Genomic DNA, 18,961 nt, shown 5'->3' on the forward strand with positions numbered 1-18,961 from the left:
CAGAAATGGAGACTAAGTCACCTATATTTTAAATATCACTGAAAGATTTTGAAATTATGGTTTTCTTTGGAAAGTATTTTTTACAATTTTATTATAAATTTGTCAATTATTGTCAATTGTTTTATTTTATTGTCAGTTATTTTGTCTATTGTCAATTATTTTATTCATATAAAATAAAAATATCACGGGTAAAAATAAGCCATCTAGATGTATTTAACTCAAAATATTTTAAACAAACCCAATACTTCATCATTTTTTAGTGTAGCAGTAAATTTATTTCAACTGAATGACAATTCTTTGCCATTAATGTCCATCAAGTTAATGATGCATGACTTACTTTATAATCATATTCTTAAACTTAATTTGTGTTTTTAGTAAAAAGTATATTTTTTGAGCTTAATAAGGGATATCAACTTAGGGTTTCAAAGTAGTAACCTGAACTGTGTTCCAAAGTTGTGGTTCCAGCGAAGGCCACTAGATGGCAGGACTACATTGTTTAAAGTTTATAGGTGAACAACGGAGTTTGGATTTTTTCCCCTGTAAAGAATAATATCATTTTCCTTCACTTTTTCAAAAAGAATAAGCCAGTAATATTTTAAATTGTCTTTTAATAAAATGCATAGGCTATGTAATTATGATCACAAAACAGCATCAATTTGTGAGAAACAGCTTTTTAATCCCAAGGCATGGTAAGTGTTTTACAAAGCAGGAATGACACAATGACAACTGAATGATGAAGGCCTTTTTTTTTATTATTATTATTAATTGAGATTTATTTCCTTTTATGTAGGCAGTTAATGTGTTATGTTATTACCTGTAGAGAATTTGATTCATGGTGCCATTCCCCTTGGGCCACCCCCACCCCCCTTTGCTTATCAAATTGGAAATCTAGAAGCTTTAGGTTGAACGCAGCTATTTATTGCTGGGACAGTCATGTTATGTTGTTGTATGTGCTCTTGTCTGTTGTCAATTATGAGCTTGGGGAGTAGATTCTAATTGACAGTGCATGTTGAATACCACAGTGTATTTGAAAGTGACTGTGGTCTACTCGCCAAATTACACAGATAAGAATATTGTCCAGGGAGAGGAATCCTCACTAATGTAAGGCAGAGCAGCTGTGACTTTATTATAGTTTATTTTTCTCCCTTAACAGAATTTTAAAAGCTAATCTATTTTCAATACTACCTGTTTCAGTGCCCAAATCAGAAAAGTAGTTTATCAGAACCTGATTCTCTAGCAAATGATCGAGTAAGAGTCATTTCCTTTCTCTTACAAGAAGTCCTTCAAACTTCATGGTACCCCATGTGAAAAGAAAAAGTACAGTCGCTTATATCTAAAGGACAATTGAGAGTTCAGGTTCCATATGTGATTTTGATTATAATAAAAATTTTATACCTGAGACTTACTCATTTTTCCTTCAATATTTATCTCATTGAAGAATTGTTTTTTAAAAAATCTCAGTTTTGAATGAATTTTAAAAATAACTGTATCTAATAAGAAACTCTGCAGTAATTGGCAAACTTTGTAAAGAGACAGATAGTTAATAGTTTTAGGCTTTGAGAGACGTAAGGTCTCTGTTGCAGCTGCTCTACTCTAAATTTAAGAGCAAAACCAATCACAGATACTACGTAAATGAAAGAGCAAGGCTGTGTTCCAGTAAAACTTTACTTACAGAAACAGGTTGATGGCCAGATTTGACCCAAGGACCATAGTTGTTGACCCCTGATTTATTCTATCTGTCACACTACAAACAAAATTTTTAATGTATTTTTAGTCATTTAGGAGAAAGGAATCTAATACCTTCTGTTTTAGCTCAATTAGACAACCCAAGTAAGACATGAAGACTAGTGAAGATAGTAGAGTAACTGTGAACTGCATCATAATGATCTTAACCGGGTACTGTTAAATGAACTAACTAGGTCATTTTGTGCCTTTCAGTCATCCTTTCTGGACATACAAAGAGAAGTTAGTGAAGAATATTCCTTCCCTTTTCTAATAGTCTTCCAGTAACATTCCTTTTCCTAGAAGAGCAATATAATTAATAATATATTAGTATTAATTAATATTAATAATATATTAATATTTCCTAGAATAACAATATAATTAACAATATAATTAATAATACTTCAGTTCCGAAAGTCTATAATCTTAGATCATTATTAGATCTTTCAAGGAGAATTTCTAAGCTCATATTACTATATAAAAAGGGATACACATTTAAGTAGGAGCCTTGCTTAAAATAAGGATACTTGAACTTCTTAGTCTCGGATGGTTGTGCCTACGTCTGGCCTGTATGATTTTTGAATGGATATATATTTTGATTTCACTTTATGTACTCACAGAATCCTGGTCTTTAATCCAGGTCGTTTAAACTTGGCCATTGACTGAAATGTTTTAGGACACTTGTTTTTCTTGTTTTTTTGGCCTAACGAAATAAAATAAAAGTAATCTTTTGGTTTGCCTCCTGATTTCTGATGAAATGTGTTCCATGATGAAATTTCTGGGTCTGATAAAGAGCAGAAGATCTTGTATTGTTAATAGACTAAGCTATATTTGGAAAACTAATGTTCTGCATGGTTTTCTAAAACTTAATTTTGTTAAGTTGTTTTTCTGCTGTTTATACATTGCTCAATCTACAAAGGAGTTATGAAGCTGGATAAATGAAACAATTCTTGAGATTCCAGATTAGGTCATTCAAGGAGAATGCCTATGTGGTGTTAGCCACTGTTGAATTCGCATTTGAACCTTAAGGAATGAATGGCCGGGTCTGAGCCAGATTTCAGAAAGTATTACCTGGAGATAGCAGTTGATTTCAAATCTACTCAGAATTTTAAAACTTCTCCCTTCCTTCCTTTTGCTCAGCCCTGATATAACTCATCATTTTGTCTAAAAGCACTTTCTTTCATACTGTTATAACTTTTTGGAGACCTTGAACAGAAAAGTAAGGTAATTTAATGGTGCTTATTATTTAATGACTTGGAATTAATGTGCAACATTAGCTCTTCTGTGTGTTATAAGTGATATCAACGGAAATGGGGACATGGCTAGGTGTCATGGTAGGAGCATTTTGGCCGTGACATCAGTGAAATTCCTCCTTGAGGTCTTTTGAAAAAACAAAAAGATATTATTTCTAATAGCCCTAGTTCAGTTGAATACTATACGTGATCTTAAATGTATTCAGGGGAAAAAATTAAAACTTTAGAAATCAGTATTGATAATGAAATAGGTATCAAAAGTTCCAAAGGACTTTTTCCCTTTGAAACCTCCTTTTGGCTTCTAGAGGATAAAAAGGAGAGGGGGAACCTGGAGCTCCTTTTCTGTGTGAACTTGCCTAAGTTTCGTTAAGCATTCCTTTGTCACAAACACAGAAGTAAACTACTGTATTATAAAATATGATCTTTTCTAAATACCAAGAAAGATTTCTATTAAGAATAATGTCTGATAATGAAAAAAAATCACGAGAACACATTTTTTTATGCAATAAAGTATGGTAAACCTACAAACATCCTTCTAAAAATCTTTAGGCTGAAACTTCGGGATGTTACACAACTCAACCCAATGATGGTAATATTTGCTATTTATATAACAGTAGTTTTCTGAGAAGCTAAATTGACTTCACAGGTATTGCATAATGAAAACACACACCACGGCTTGGGAGAGGAAAGTGGGTACTTTCATATTATTAGAGAGGAAAATAAGAAGAAAGGTGAAATGGCTTATCCACATTTTCAGAGTAGGCAGGAATCAAGCCTTCCAGATTTCCTCTTCATTTCTTTCTTATAAAAATGAATTCCTTTCTATGACAATAAATATTTATTTGCAATAGAAATACTGATAGGCATATGCTCAACTGGCTGATAGAATATAGCAAGGAACAGATTCTCCCCCTCCTCCACTAAGTTTACAATCTAAATAAGACAAACAAGACAAGACAAGAAAATACAGAGAGTTCGACTATAATTCGCACTGCCCAGAAGTAGTTGGCTCCTGGTTTCAATTTCTTCTCTTGAAGTCACATACATATTTCATCTTTTGCATATTTTGGCAATATATCCAACTAAGAGCTATAAAGCTATTTAATTTGTTTTTGGGTAAAGCATTTTATGTCTGGGTAATGGATTTGTACATTAGTTGCAGCCTGTAACATGGCTAAGTGTTCTGATTGACAGAACACCCACGTTCAGACTTGTTTATTTTTTGATAAGGAAAATGCCAGCTAGCTTAGTCCATATGTGCTCTTCAACAGGATGAGACTTATTCGCATGTAATGGACAATCATTTAAAAATAAAATGACAAGGATTATAAGAACAGTAATACATATGAAAATTGGATTTTTCCTTCCTCCTTTTCATTTAAAATGTTCTTTAAGCATTAAACTATAAACTTTATCAATATGTTTTAAAAATATTAACAACCCAATTACTCAAACTTCTCACATCAGGATGTTTTATTGTTATTTGTAGGAATAGAAAGTTAAAAATATAGACAGTTTGGAAAATACAGCAAAGTTAAACAAGTATTTAAAGATTTCTATTCATATAATGAACATACTAGAAATCTTATGACTCGAGAACATTAGAGCTGGATCCAGAAATTACCACAAAGCCTATTTCATAAGTTTTGGAAGAAAATTAAAACTGAAGTCTTCTGAAGTCCTCTCTATGACATCTTCATAACTGCTTTTGTTGAGAGCATGTTAGTTCTTTGTCAGAAAAATGAATCTGAACATTTTCAAGAACTGTGAAGAGTCTAAAATTTAGTCTACTTACATGTTAACAAGTTAGCTTGGCACAGTTTCATTCTGGATGCTGACAGAGGACATGAGACTCCTGGGTCAGAGACCAAGGACTTTTTAATTCACAGTAAAACAAGCAGTAGGAACTTTATGTGTAAGCCAGTTCTGCTCGCCCTCAGTATCATAAGGGTGACAGTACAACCCAAGTAATTGCTGTGTGCACCATTAGAGCTTGGAACCCTGGCTTAGGGAAACTAATTTTTTTTTTTTTTTTTTAATAAATAATGTGCAGTAAACAAACCTGCTTAACCTTTGCTGAGATTTATTTTACTGGACATTAAGTAAACCTACCCTCTGCCCTGGAGAGATAATAGGCTGCTTGTTATTCAAACATTTCTAAAAAGATAACCCAGGTGAAAAAAAAGACAGTTCTGCTTACAAAATATGCAGAAATTCAAGAGATCCATGGAGAATTATCTCCCAGGAAGCATTTTCATTATTATTTCATAGAATGATGCAAATTTGACATTCATGGTTCTAATGGGAGAATTAGTTGCTGTGGATCTAATCTGGTACTACAAATTCGGTGGTTTATCTCTTGGAATAAGAAAACGTGGTTATGAAACATTACATATATATATATATCAAAAGAAACAAGACAATCTGGGCATGTTTATTTTGTTCCACTACAACAGAATTAGTATTTGGGACCCAGCACATAGTAGGTACTCAAAAAGTTATTGGGTGAATGTGTTCTAAGAAATACAACAACTTAGCTAACCTAAATACTTGTGATCTATAATGGTTTCTATAGGATATCAAATAAATGATGTCCAGAATTAATTGAATTTGGTACAATGTGGTAAACGATATACAAGGACTAGATGTTAATGAGGAAATGATGGTAACAAAAGTAGTGATGTATCGTAACTTCACATAATACATTTAAACTTATCGTAAGGAGTTCAAGGCATTCATAAACATTATATTATTTCATTTTATTTTAATCTTGAACACTGCAGATGTAATCAAATGCTTGGTAGTGAAGTAGCTATTATGATATTATTATATAGAGAGCTTTCCTTGGAAGAAGAAGTACTACTTACAGTGGTTTTGCTAAAATGTGAATTAAACTCAAGGTTTATTGTGGCAAATAAATATATGAGTAATGATTGTTATAAGTAAATACAGTAATACAGTTTTAATATTTTGATTATCTTTCTATGCAATTTAAATCATTTATATTTTATTAAAAAGGAGGAAACATGATAATGTAATTTAGATCTTTAAAAATGTTTATATTTTAAAATCAGCTTTTGAGATATATACAGAAATATATTGATATAAGCTATAACATAGGGAATTCCCAACTGATGCCTTAGAATATCACCCATAACTGACTTTAAGTATTATTCCTTCTCAACCCCTTCTTCTGCTTTCTCACAAGACCTAATGACCATCATAACATTTGCATTTTCTAGCTACTAAGCAAGGGTTAAAATATTCTTTCCGAGTGTTCCTTTGTAAGTCCCTTCCACTCATTTTTCCTTTCTTTGTTCATTTGTTTATGGAATTGTGCTAAAGGATAAAGGATTCAGAATTGAGGCAGACACGTTCCCTCCGTTTGGCAGGTCATTATGATGGTTTGGGACATGCTGTTGAACTGTTGACATTAGGCAAGAATTTGCGGGTTGCTATAGCATCCAAGATTTGTTAGCAGGATCTCATTCCACTAGAGCACATGTGTTTTTCTAGACTCTGTGGCGATCTTGGAGAACGTTAGGATGAAATAACAGATTGTCTTCAAATGCTTCAGTCCAGCTCTGATTTTTATTGGCACTTACATATTCCACTGTTTATTTCATTAAGTGAAATCTGTTTCTCTTACGTCCCGTGCAGAACGTGAAAGATGATGGACAGCATGTGTGGCGACTCAAGCACTTTAACAAACCTGCCTACTGCAATCTCTGCCTGAACATGCTGATTGGTGTGGGGAAGCAGGGTCTTTGCTGCTCCTGTGAGTATGTCTTTTTCTGTCTGGACATCATCACCTCTAGTGAGGAAAGATGGATTTTTATGGAGTAGCCCTATTTGTAGATGGAGAGCAAAGGAATAATCCTGACCCTTCCTGTAATTATGATTTATGCTTCCCTGTGGTTTCTGAATGTTTAGGTCACTCTACTTTTAACTTTCTTCCGTTTGGGGAAACGCTCCCTTGGAAAAAAGCTAAGGATATTTTCCAATTTGTTAGCCATTTTCTTTCCACTGTAGTTTAATGTAGTTATTATTCCCATCTCTACTGGTATTATTATACAAATTTCCACCAGTTTCTCATATTTATCCTGTTTTCCCCCTAAGTTAGTCACTTATTCACAATGACTTCTCTTAATGAGTCACTTCCTTCAGGTCTGAAAGAAACAAAACAAAACAAACCCAAATAATAACAAAAACAGTTAAATCAGTTGATTGTCAATTTGCATTCAAATTAAGAAATCATAAGAAATAGGAACTAATCTTCCACCTTAGGCACATTTTAAAAAAATTCTGTCATGAAGAAAACCTTCATAAGTGATTAATGGATACTGGAACCCAAAGCATTGCTGGTTCAGGAGTTGTGGCCAATATTTTCATTTCAGTTACTTATCTTTGCAATTTCCATTGTATTCTACTAAGTGAGGACTGCCCATTAGACTTTTCTAATAGTTTACATTGAAATTAATTTGTAAGTCACCTAAGTATTTTTAAATCAACACCATATATGCCTGAGAAACTTTTACATTCCCTGATGCCCCTGTTAAAACAGAACATATATTGTGTCCTCCTCAGTGAGGAGTGAAGTTGTCTTGGTCCAGCAATATGTCTATCTTTACCCTTTTCTGCTATGAAACTTTCAAGTTTATTAAACACATCCCAATTTTGTGTATTTACATTAAATCTAAGTTCTCACTTGACTTCCATACAATACATCTTTTCAGATATTAGTTTTAGTTTCTTTGGTAGTATATTTGGGAATTGACTTTCAGATTTATTTTATTATTTGACATTAAAAAACATGTCTCATATGTTTAACCCCCTTTACCCTTTTCTACCACCCCCTCTTTCCTTACCCTCTGATAACCACTAAATTGTTGCCCATGTCTATGATTTTTGTTTGTTTGTTTGTTTGTCTTATTCATTTGTAGCTTTCAGTTTTATATCCCACATACTCGAGTTAATGACGTCATGTGGTTCTCCACTTCTGGGTGGTGAACACTTCTGGGTGGCAATAAACAGATGATGTTTTATAGAATTGTACACTTGAATGCTATATAATTTTACTAACCAATGTCACCCCAATAAATTCAATGAAAGTTATTTAAAAAAAAAACACATGTCTCAGTGCTACATTTAAGTGATAAGTACTTACGGATTTTAATAAAGTGACATGAAATTGCCAGGTGTTGTCCTCAGAGGGCAGTTTCTGGTGGCTACATATGAAAGGCTAGTTACACTAAAACATTCTCCATGTATAAAGGAAACAATGTTTTTAAATTTCTATTATTTTTAAGAAAATAAATTTTCATGGTAGATTCTATTGATGGGACCATAGGAAACAAAATGATAACTCTCAAATAAGGTGAGATGTAATATAAAGAGCGAGAATTTTGCTCACAAATTTTAACTGCCTGGTGTGGCAAATGTAGTACTCATTATTGTCAATATGGCAGAGAACAAAATGTTTTCTTCCACAATGTTGACAAAAGAAATCACAGATGTGTATATTTTGGAATTTTTTTTACTATATAAATATTATGTGGATTTAGTATTTTTCATTCTAATTTTATGCAGTGGTTAGTTATTGTTTGTTTTATTAAGAGAGCTACATGGTCTTTTTTTAATTTAATTTTTATTCTATGTATTTATGCACTTAGAACTCTTAATTTTGAACCAGTGTTTTATTAAAAGAACATCTGTATATGACCCTAACTGGTATTCAGAATCAAGCCATGAAATAATTTGACGATACCAATAAAATGTGTGTCTTGGTTTTACATCACAATTTACGTATATCTATATATGTACCTATATGTATTGATACATATTTGTATATACTCATAAATTTTAAAAAATTGCATATGTATTTATATCATATGCTTTCTAGCAAAAGTTGTTCTTTTGGACAAATAGTTCGATGATGGCAGATGAGGGATGAACTGTTACTACAGGCCTGGCATGTATGATGAAATCTATTCTCTGGAAATAGACTAATCAACCATTTATGGTTTAGATAAATCAATAGACAAAATAGCATAAACTCATGGGCTTTTATTACCATGCCCTCCAGCTGCTCTCATGCCTATACTTCGTAAAATATAGATGTCTTTCTTCTAGCAAATGACACCAACCCATTTGGCAGTCATCAATTTGTCTTTAATATTTTTGTCATCTGGAAATTATTGTGAAAAATTTGAGGGAGGTCTGATTTAATTAAGCATTTCCTGCTATGCCATGATAGACGAGTCTTGGTTTTTCACATGCATAATATTTCCTGTACTAATTGGCCTTTTGTATTCTATGGTAAAAACAGTCGACTTGGGCTTTTCCTTGATGTGGCTGATTGGATTGATTAGGGAGCAGTGGCTATGAAATGAGGTTCTGTTAATGTTATTCTTTCCCTATAAAATTGCAATCAGGACCAGGATGAGTGAGTTCTGAATTTGTGTTTCCTTACAGTTTGCAAGTACACAGTCCATGAGCGCTGTGTGGCCAGGGCACCTCCTTCTTGCATCAAGACCTATGTGAAGTCCAAGAAGAACACTGATGTAAGTGTATGGCAGTGCCGGCTTCCTGAGGGTGGCGTTTATAGATGTCTCCTCTTACCGCAATGCTCTCCTTCTGTTCTAGGTCATGCACCATTACTGGGTTGAAGGCAACTGCCCAACCAAGTGTGATAAGTGCCACAAAACCGTTAAGTGTTACCAGGGCCTGACAGGACTGCATTGTGTTTGGTGTCAGATCACAGTGAGTAACATTGGAACACATATCTCTAGTATTCACTCACACTGAAGACTGCGTATCTCGTACTTTCTGAGAGTCCTACCCTCAAAGATCATCCTGAATTTCAGTCTAAGTCAGCATAAAACCAGAAACATTTCTTATTTTATCTGGCTCCAAAAGGGATAAGGGTCGAAGTCAGATTTTTTTCCTCATAGAATCCAGAATTTTAGAGCTAGTGACAACCTCAGAGATGATACTTTCCTGCAGTTTTCAAACCAAGCTCCCTGGAGCCCTAGGAGTTTGCCAGGAATGTAATCAGGAACCATGGCAAGGGGTGGGCAATGAACGTGAGATTCTGACTGGGTAGAGCTCAGATCTTCATCTACTCCACAACCCTATTTTGGTAGTTTTCTGTTTTATATATTGTAGGTGTATTTTAATTACAGGGCAGAAGAAAGAACAATGTGCTCCAAAGATTTAATTATGTAGTGAAGGTACTAAGATCAAAGAAAGCTAAGCAAATTGTCTTTGACCACATGGCTAGGTAGAGATGCAAGTTGGTTCGCATTTTAGTTCTTGATGCTTCTAAGAACTCACTTTACCCTTCTCACAGCATTTTGTTGCCTTGTTCCTTCAATTAAATCATGAATTGAGGGAGAAGAGATAGAAGTAAACTCATTCACCATATTGACAATTGAGAAAGAAGAGGTAAATCTTCTTTCCTGGGAAATTTGAGGACTTTACCTGGTTTCCATGATGGTTATACCCCACTTCTGGAATAAGTTCACTTGTTAGATGGTACTTTTTGTGTTTCATATTTAATTTCTGGAGATTAATTAGAATGTTCATATTTAAGAATAACCGTTTTTTATTTAATTTGATTTGATTTAATTTGTTTGCCAAACAGTGAAAAAGCATTCATGGGACTGAGATTTTGTGCATTTTCTCCATTGATTTTGTTTTTCCAGTTAATGTTTGAATCCTCTTGTTATAGGACAAATTATTCTTGCTTTTGTGGGAATAAAATAGTATGGATCACTGTTTCAGTTAAGGAATTAAGTTCTTCTGTCATGCTCCCGAAACCCCCCTCACCATTTAATTTATTTTTTCTTAAACACACACATACACCCAAGATAATGAGAAAAACCAACTGTGCCTTGCATTTCAAATATAAAATTAAATACCTTATTTAAATGAACACATTTTCTTCAATCATTTTCAGCTATTACTCAGTTAAATTATATTTACATTAGAAATTTCCTTAATTATGAAAGACAGTTTTGTTTTTTGAAGTGTTTATTTATTATAATGTCTAACAATGATTTAAATTACAAATATGAATTACTCAAACATATTGAGTTCTCAGTTTTAAGAAAACCACAACTATTTTATTTCTTTTTAAATCCATGCCCATTAAAAAAGTTGTGGTTATTTAATTTGTTTGCTAAGCATATATAATAATATGTAGTTTTTATTTCAGATCTGATAGGAGTCTGTTCCTTATTTTCTGCGTAGAGGGTTTCATTTACTAGTTATATCTTTAACATAAACTGAAATTAGAGGATATTAGAAATTTTCTTTGTATTTCAAGTTATTTTTCTAGTCTTAAATTTCAAATGTGATGTCTTAGGTTTATTATTTTTCTTTATTTCTTAAAAAAAAATCAATATTTTAATACGTGCTCACCTTGAACACTCTAAAAATATGCTACCTCTCCTAATATAAAAGCTTTTAGAGCTTTCAGAATTTTCTTTGTTTACTTCTTACTTCCTTTCCCCATTTAATCTTTATGAAGTATGTCTTCTACATCTGCATTCTATGGGAATCACTCTCTTCAAAGTTACCATTGCTAGTGGTCTTACTGGTACTCAAGGCACCTTGCAATTCTTTTCTTGTTTTATACTCCATCTTGTTGTCCTCATTTTATTTCTTTTGTTTTAACAATCCCTCTAATCTGTGATTCCAAAAATCTACATTTCTAGCCCCACCACTTACCACTTACGTTTATATTTGATCTTGATCCTGGCTCTAGCTTTGTAAGAAATTAGTCCCTTCCTTTTTATAAGAAAGAGGGTATTATAAAGGGAAATAGGCCTATCAAGTATTTAAATGTTTTATTAAATTACAGTGATTAGCATGCTGTGAGCTAATATGGAAGCAGAATATTCTATTAAATAAATAGAATGGGGAATTGAAAAGAAAAGAAAAGAAAGAGGTTGTTACTATACTTTTTAAAATCTAAGGATTTTTTGTCCAAATCAATTCAGACAACATGCTCTAACATCTTATTCTTAACTAAAGAAATTTGTGTACGTGAAGATGATTCTATTTGTTTACTATGGTGGTGCACAATATAAACTATAGGTGTCTTTAAATCCCTGAGTCCTACTTAGGAAACAAGGCCAGCCAGGGAGCTCTGAGTTTTAAGGTGGAGTTAGAAAAAAAAAAAAAAAAAATGGCTGCCCTCTTAGTAAGCTGTCCCGAGTCCTGAGGCTTCAGGCCACTTCACCCTTATTTGCTGTAAACCATGGTTTCCAGGGGTCCCGTGGGTATTCATTTAATGAAACAAAACTTCTACAATTAAAAAAAAAAATAAAAAAAGGCCGTATATATTCAGAAAAATATATAGCCTTCTTAAAAGTAACTTTAGCCTCGGTACACTTTCAGGGTTTTTTTGTGTGTTTTTTTAAGCAATTATAAGGACTATTAATAAAACTAACTTATTAGTTTTTTGTCTGGGTTAAACAGAGTAATTTCCTCAGAACATTTATTGTAATCTATAGTTTCTTATTTAACCATTGTATGATGATTTTAGTGTAAGGTTTATTTGCTCTTGACTGACGCTTACCTACTACTACTGATTGCCTTTAAACACACTGAATCTATTTTCTTACGTTCTTATGCTTCCCAGAAAGTGCGGTTAACATAGCAAAGATCTAGCAGAAGTTGTGAAAGTGATGGATTATGGCACCATCAATGTGCAGCTATAGGAAAGCCTGTCTGAATAAAGTCTGAGAGTAGTAGATTGTGGAGAGAAACAAAGACAGTGAGACTTGACTTCATTTCAGTGTTTTCCAAATGCCATTACTTCCTTTTAGATACTACTTTTGGGAATGGTTTGATTCTTGTAAGTCAGACTGACCAGATTCTGAAGATGGTCTCTGTCCAATAACTAAAATAATCATTGTGTAATATTGGGCCAGGTATGTAAAGGTTTTGGGCAGTTTTCTAATCTGTAAAATAGAGTTAATGATATCTATATTGTAGGATTGTTACAGAATTAAATGAGTAAAAGTATGTACAATGTATTTAAGGCAGGACATCATACATAAGGAGTACTCAGTAACTGATCATTATTATCATAATGAAAACTAGGTGAAATATCATGTGCTGGAATGAAAGCCAACCCCACGCTCTCAAAAGCTAACCCCATCAATATTACTCACACCATTTCTCTCTCACCTCTGGAAGATTTTGTAGTTGCCCAGTCAAAGTCACAATTGTACCTGTACGTTCTAACAGCATCAAGAACAATGTGTACCTGATTCTCACTAAATCCTAGACTAAACTGAATATTTATGTTCACAAATGGAAAGTATTCCAACTCTTTTCAATCAGACATGGTATCATCATGTTTGTAGTCATTGGAAATAGAGTTAGAAGACAATTTATTCTTGTCTTTCACCTTTATCTTAGACAACCTATCACTGAGCCTTGAAATTACCTCCTTAAAATATCTCTCTCAGATTTGAGTTTTTGTCTCCATCTTTCACAGCCCAAGTGCAAGCTCTTAGCACCTCTTAACTAGATTAGATCAGAATCTCTTGGCTTATCTCTCTAACAGAAGGTACTTTTCCTATAATGCAGGCTGCAAACCACCTCCAGAATCATCTTCTGAATGTACTAGTTTGTTATCATATGTCACCTTCAGCAACTATAATAGTTCTGTGATAATATATGCAGCCCTCAATTCCTCTTACCCTGAACTCATTTCAGTTATTGAAATATCAGACCCACTCCTAAGGCACATGATATATATGATACTCCCTTCTATTCACAGCCCCTCTGTAGCTATGTATAATTGTTGGCAGTCCTTTGAGAAGGCCATGCTTCCCCCTACTTGTTATTTTTCTTACACAATTTCCTTGAATGCACCCACCTTAAATTCTAACTATACCTCAAGAACCAAATTAAGTTCATTACCTTTCCTGAAATTTTTCTTGACACTAATATTTCCTTTTTCTGAATACTTTCTGTGCTTTTAATCCACTCCAGAAAGAAAGACTGAAATGGTCTCCAGTGGTTGTACATCTGCTACTAGCATGGTCTTCACTGCTAGATCACAATTTGATCCATCTCTGGTCCAATATTTTTTCCTAACCCCTCAATGTTCTTGACTGAGTGCTAAGTTTAGAGGAGGTCCTCAATAAGTTCACTTTAATGACTGCTGATACTGTTCTTCTTACTGTTAATACGAATTTTAAGTGAATGAGTTAAATTCTGTGTTTTTTTTTTTTTTTATTTAACCTGTAACATTCAAATCCGCATCTGATACACAAGCAAGTTTAGACAAATTCTTAAAGTTATAAACCCATTTTAACACCCCTTTTCTAGTTCTTACCTTTGGCTTCTTGATATCGTATTATTTTGCCATGTTGTAGCCAGCAACATAGGCACTTAGAACTAAGTTCTACCTTCTTTAGCAAAACTAACCATTTAAAAAATAAAAACAGGAAAATCCCAAGGAAGAATAGTGGAGAAACTATCTTCTAACCTTTAGGCATTCATTTTCCTGTGCTTAATAATTCAATCATCTGGGCTAAATGTCCTCATTGATTTTCTATTTCTTCTCTTGCTTACATCCCCTGATCCTCAAGACCCCACTGTTTTTTACCTGTCTATTTCTTCTGTGAGTGTATTTCCTTGACTTTCTATTTAAAACATGTTGTAATTTGCTCCTGGTTGTAGTAAATTGTCTCTGGTCAGGCAGGATTTACCAGGATAGGAGGGTGATACATTTTATTTGAGCTTAACAAAAGAAAGCCTGTATTATGGCTATGAATTATTTACTTTTGGTAACATGCAGGGCTACTACATTTATCACAATATTAAGCTGCTAACAATAGGTTTAAAGATTTCCAGTGCTTTTCCAAAAGAAGGGTTTATTATGCCTTAGTAAATACCTGTGTTAAGGCAGCACCCTGAAATTGCAAAACATTAGGGATAAAATAATGTATAAATAAACCAAAATAAACCAACAAATGTTCCTCTAAATCACTTAGTTTTGTTTTTTTAGAAGAATGACTTATTTCTCTTGTTTTCCTCCAAATTCTTATGAAAATTTGTTTTTTTATTTTCCCTTTTTTTTTACTTCTTAGATTACACTGCTTTTTTATCAGCACAACACCACCTCTCTTTTCTCAACTCCATCCCATAAATACACACACACACACTTTCTTTTTCTCCCTAACTTGAGACAGCTTTCTTCAATAAACATAGATCTGGCTCTAAATAAGGTGCTATTCGAAATTTCCATAAATTATGAAGTTATTTCCAACTGTTTAATTTACTTCCAGGAAAAGCTGGTTTATACTTTATGGACTTCCTAGATATGGAATTGATTCACTTAACATGAATGGGAATTTCTGTACATATAATAAAATAATGACCTCAGGATTTCTATGCCTTACTCTTAGCTATGAGAACCATGGACAAAAATAAAAACATTTTTAAAAAGATAATAGTTCTTTTTTTTCTGGGACTCCATTGGCCATTTTATTGAAGGGGGAGGATTTGTAATGCTCTAGTTTATTTCTATTCTTGACGAGGACCTCTGTGTTTACGCTTTTGCTGATTTAGGATCTGGGTTATCTTTAAGACAATTATCAGTCTTCAGCATGTGATTGACACCCAGAAGGACTCAAATGTGTCTTTTTCTTATATGCTTGTCTGCATAATATCATGGTGACAAGTTTAAGCATTTTTTTTTTCCTTTTTCAAATTGTATTGAAAAATAACATTCATGCAGAAACATGTAATTATCCTAAGGGTATAGTTGGAAGAATTTTGCACTAATGAACATTCCATGTTAACTAGCACCCCATCAAGAAACAGAACTTTACCAGTAACCTAAGATATTTTTGGGGGAAAGGGCTTTTCAATTCTATTATATGGTTTCTATATTGTTGATATTTGATCTCTTTTTTTTAAATAGACTTTATTTTATAGAACAGTTTTAAGTTCACAGAAAAAATACTATTCACTTTTCATCTTGGTTAAATAGTCCTGGGAACTAAGTTTTCCTTGCCTTTCATATTTTATATTTTGTCTTCAACTATATTTCTGAACAATACGGTGAATAAACTAGATCAGTATTGCTATACAAATTTGACTCACAGCTTGTTGAACGATCAGTAGCTCCAACGTGGTGCCCTCAACTTTGACACTTCTGTTTACGAACAATGTCATGAGTAGATGGCCACTCAGATATATTTAGCAGCTGCCAGTTTTAGTCTTAACAAAGGTGTAAAGTATCCTTGCTCATTATTAAGCAATGTAGACTTCCTGGTAGGAGTATAGACTTTCATGCATGTGTGTGCCTGTTTCACTGATGATGATATGGTTACCGACCTTCTTATAGAACCTGCTACATGCTTATGTACCTGCAAGACTACCTCCCAGCTGCCTTGAAAAAACTCACGGATGTGAGCTAAACGATAGTCAAACTAGAAAACTCCATGCCAGTTTTACTTAGCTCTACAGAGATCAGTACTTCATGGGAGGGACCAATTGCTAGCACCTATACTCTGAAACCCTCACACCTCAGTATGAAGAGTTACTCCTTACACACACACTCTCTTCGGCTTGTCAACCATGCCATTCTACCTGAGTCCTTTATTTTATCTTTTGGGCTGGGAAACTAGTCTAAATGCCAAAATCTGTTACTAAGTTTATTTTATTTCTGCTATCTCTTCTTACATCTGATAACCCTCAAATAACTATAGAGAGAGGCTAGTCATATCAGTTGCAAATTGTTAGGAACTCATGGAATGGACGCATGGAGGAGGCCGAGGCCCTCAGACTGCACATCTGTGGTCAGCTCTGGAAAGAGGTTTAGAGGGCCCCGCCACTCTGTCCTTCAGAGTCACATGTGAGGCTTTACAAACTATGGTTAAGATTAAAAATTCAGTACACTCACTCTGCACACACAATAATTTTTGTCTTCTATTTTGCTATTTGTTGGGGTTTCTTAGAGCCTACATTCCCAATTTTAAAGTGGTTGTGCAGGATCAGAAAACAAAAGCTTTTTCTTTGTGACACAATGGTGCAGAAGATCCTTCAGACACATAGTCCGTCTTTGTTTTTGGTCCAGTTTTCATAGTTATCAGTGTGTTTGTTTCCTAGCACTGCCATGGCAAAATATTACAAAATGAGTGGTGTAAATAACAGAAATTTATCCTCATTGTTTGGGAGGTTGGAAATCTGATATCAGGATGGCAGGTGGACCATGCTCCCTCTGAGGCTGGAGAGAAGAATTCTTCTGGGTCTCTCTCTTGTAGTTTCTGGTGGTCGATTGCAATCCTTGGTATTCCTTGGCTTGCAGCTGTATCACCAAAGCTCTGCCTCTGCTGTCACATGGCCTTCTTCCCTCCATGTCTGTCTCTCTATGTCCAGATTCCTCTCTTCTTTATAAGGACATCAGTCATTGGATTAGGCTCCAAACAATCCAGTATAAGTTCACCTGAACTTGAATACATCTACAAAGATCGTATTTACAAATAAAGTTGTATTCATAAGCACCAGGAGTTAGGACTTCAACATATCTTTTGGGGAACACAGTTCAACCCACAACGCTTGGTAGTCCATTATCTCTAATTCCAATATTCCAAGTCTATGATTTCTTGTAATAAAATTGATTAAATCTCATATATTTAAATCAGTCACTAATTTTATTTTGAAGAAACTATGCATGTGCCATTCAGAGTGCCCATTTATTTAGTTCTGGTTTTCATGTGGCTTCAACTATTTCTTTATCTTCAACACCTCTTGCGGGTTGACAAAGATTACCAGTGACTGATTACATTAAAACACTTCTTTCAAAGAGTTTACAGGGCACTGAGAAGCAGAACTGCTAATTATGGATGAAAGTCTTAAAGGTACTTTTATTTCATCTAATCTGACCTATTGTGCATTAGTTGCAATACAAGTAGACTTACTACAAGGCAGGGAGTTAGCTTGACAGATATTTTAGATTCAAGGACAACAGAAATACCCCCTTAAATAGAGTTCTATCACCAACAGTAAATCAACACTCATTGGACTCCTATATGTGGTTAGTAATTAACCGTTACAAAGGTAAATTTGTTGTGAAAATTAATGTAACCGTGACTTAAACACACTGCCTTTTGGTTCAAAACTGAAAAATGAGGCAGCTCCTTTTTTGTTTTGAACAAGACATGTCACTTTAGTATGTATAATTTTTCTGAAGTATGATATTTCAATTGAATTGATATGGACTGGGAGAGGGAGAAATCCCTAGATGCCTTCAAACAACTGTTACTTTAGCAAATCTGTATTATTCCAATAAAAATTACAACCTCAATTTTTTAAAAATCACTGTTTAATGCACTATGTTGTAATATCTTAATTTAAACTTGTGACTAAGGTTGAAAAAATATCGGTTTAAGGTTCTATGTGTAGAAAAGTAATACATTATATGATTATACGCTCACTTAACGTAGAGCTGATAAATATAATATAAAGATACATTTTTATAATGGTAATCATCTTCTTATATTTATATCCTGCTCCTACTGAGATGAATCTCTGGTTACATTTACATATTGAATTACAATGTTAAAACTAATGATGGGATCAATTATGCCCCATACTGAGCTGTGCACTTTGGAATGACTTTGAGAAAACAGGAGGGTCAAAAAAAAATTAGCATCCACAGTGCACAGCATAGTGGTTTCAAGATTATGCTAACAAATAATTAGAAAAAGAAGGACTGAAATGAACCATAATGTGTGTTTGTCAAAGAAACCAGGCTTTTTTTTATGTAAAACCTAAAGTACATTTCTAATATAAGCATTCCTAAGAATTAGAAAATATATAGGTTGGGTCACAAAATTTGCTAAATGGTTTATTTAAGATATATATATATATATATATATATATATATATATATATATATATGGGCAAGTGCTATATGAATCTCTTTATGATCCTGTTTGTTCTTGTAATTC

General features: G+C 33.7%; 1 protein-coding gene across 4 annotated transcripts in view; it reads left to right on the forward strand.

The window, feature by feature from the left end:
• Positions 1 to 18,961, forward strand: part of DGKB (diacylglycerol kinase beta) — a 647,688-nt gene that overhangs the window by 185,523 nt on the left and 443,204 nt on the right. For all 4 annotated transcript variants that reach the window (XM_019727049.3, XM_074340800.2, XM_074340802.2 and 1 more), the window contains 3 exons: positions 6,636 to 6,753; positions 9,450 to 9,538; positions 9,621 to 9,737. In XM_019727049.3, coding sequence (XP_019582608.1) covers positions 6,636 to 6,753; positions 9,450 to 9,538; positions 9,621 to 9,737 — 324 coding nt within the window. The remainder of the gene's footprint in view (positions 1 to 6,635; positions 6,754 to 9,449; positions 9,539 to 9,620; positions 9,738 to 18,961) is intronic.

The sequence above is a fragment of the Rhinolophus sinicus genome, chromosome 4 (genome assembly GCF_057876585.1).
Source record: "Rhinolophus sinicus isolate RSI-liver-muscle chromosome 4, RSI-T2T, whole genome shotgun sequence".
Classification (NCBI taxonomy): domain Eukaryota; kingdom Metazoa; phylum Chordata; class Mammalia; order Chiroptera; family Rhinolophidae; genus Rhinolophus; species Rhinolophus sinicus.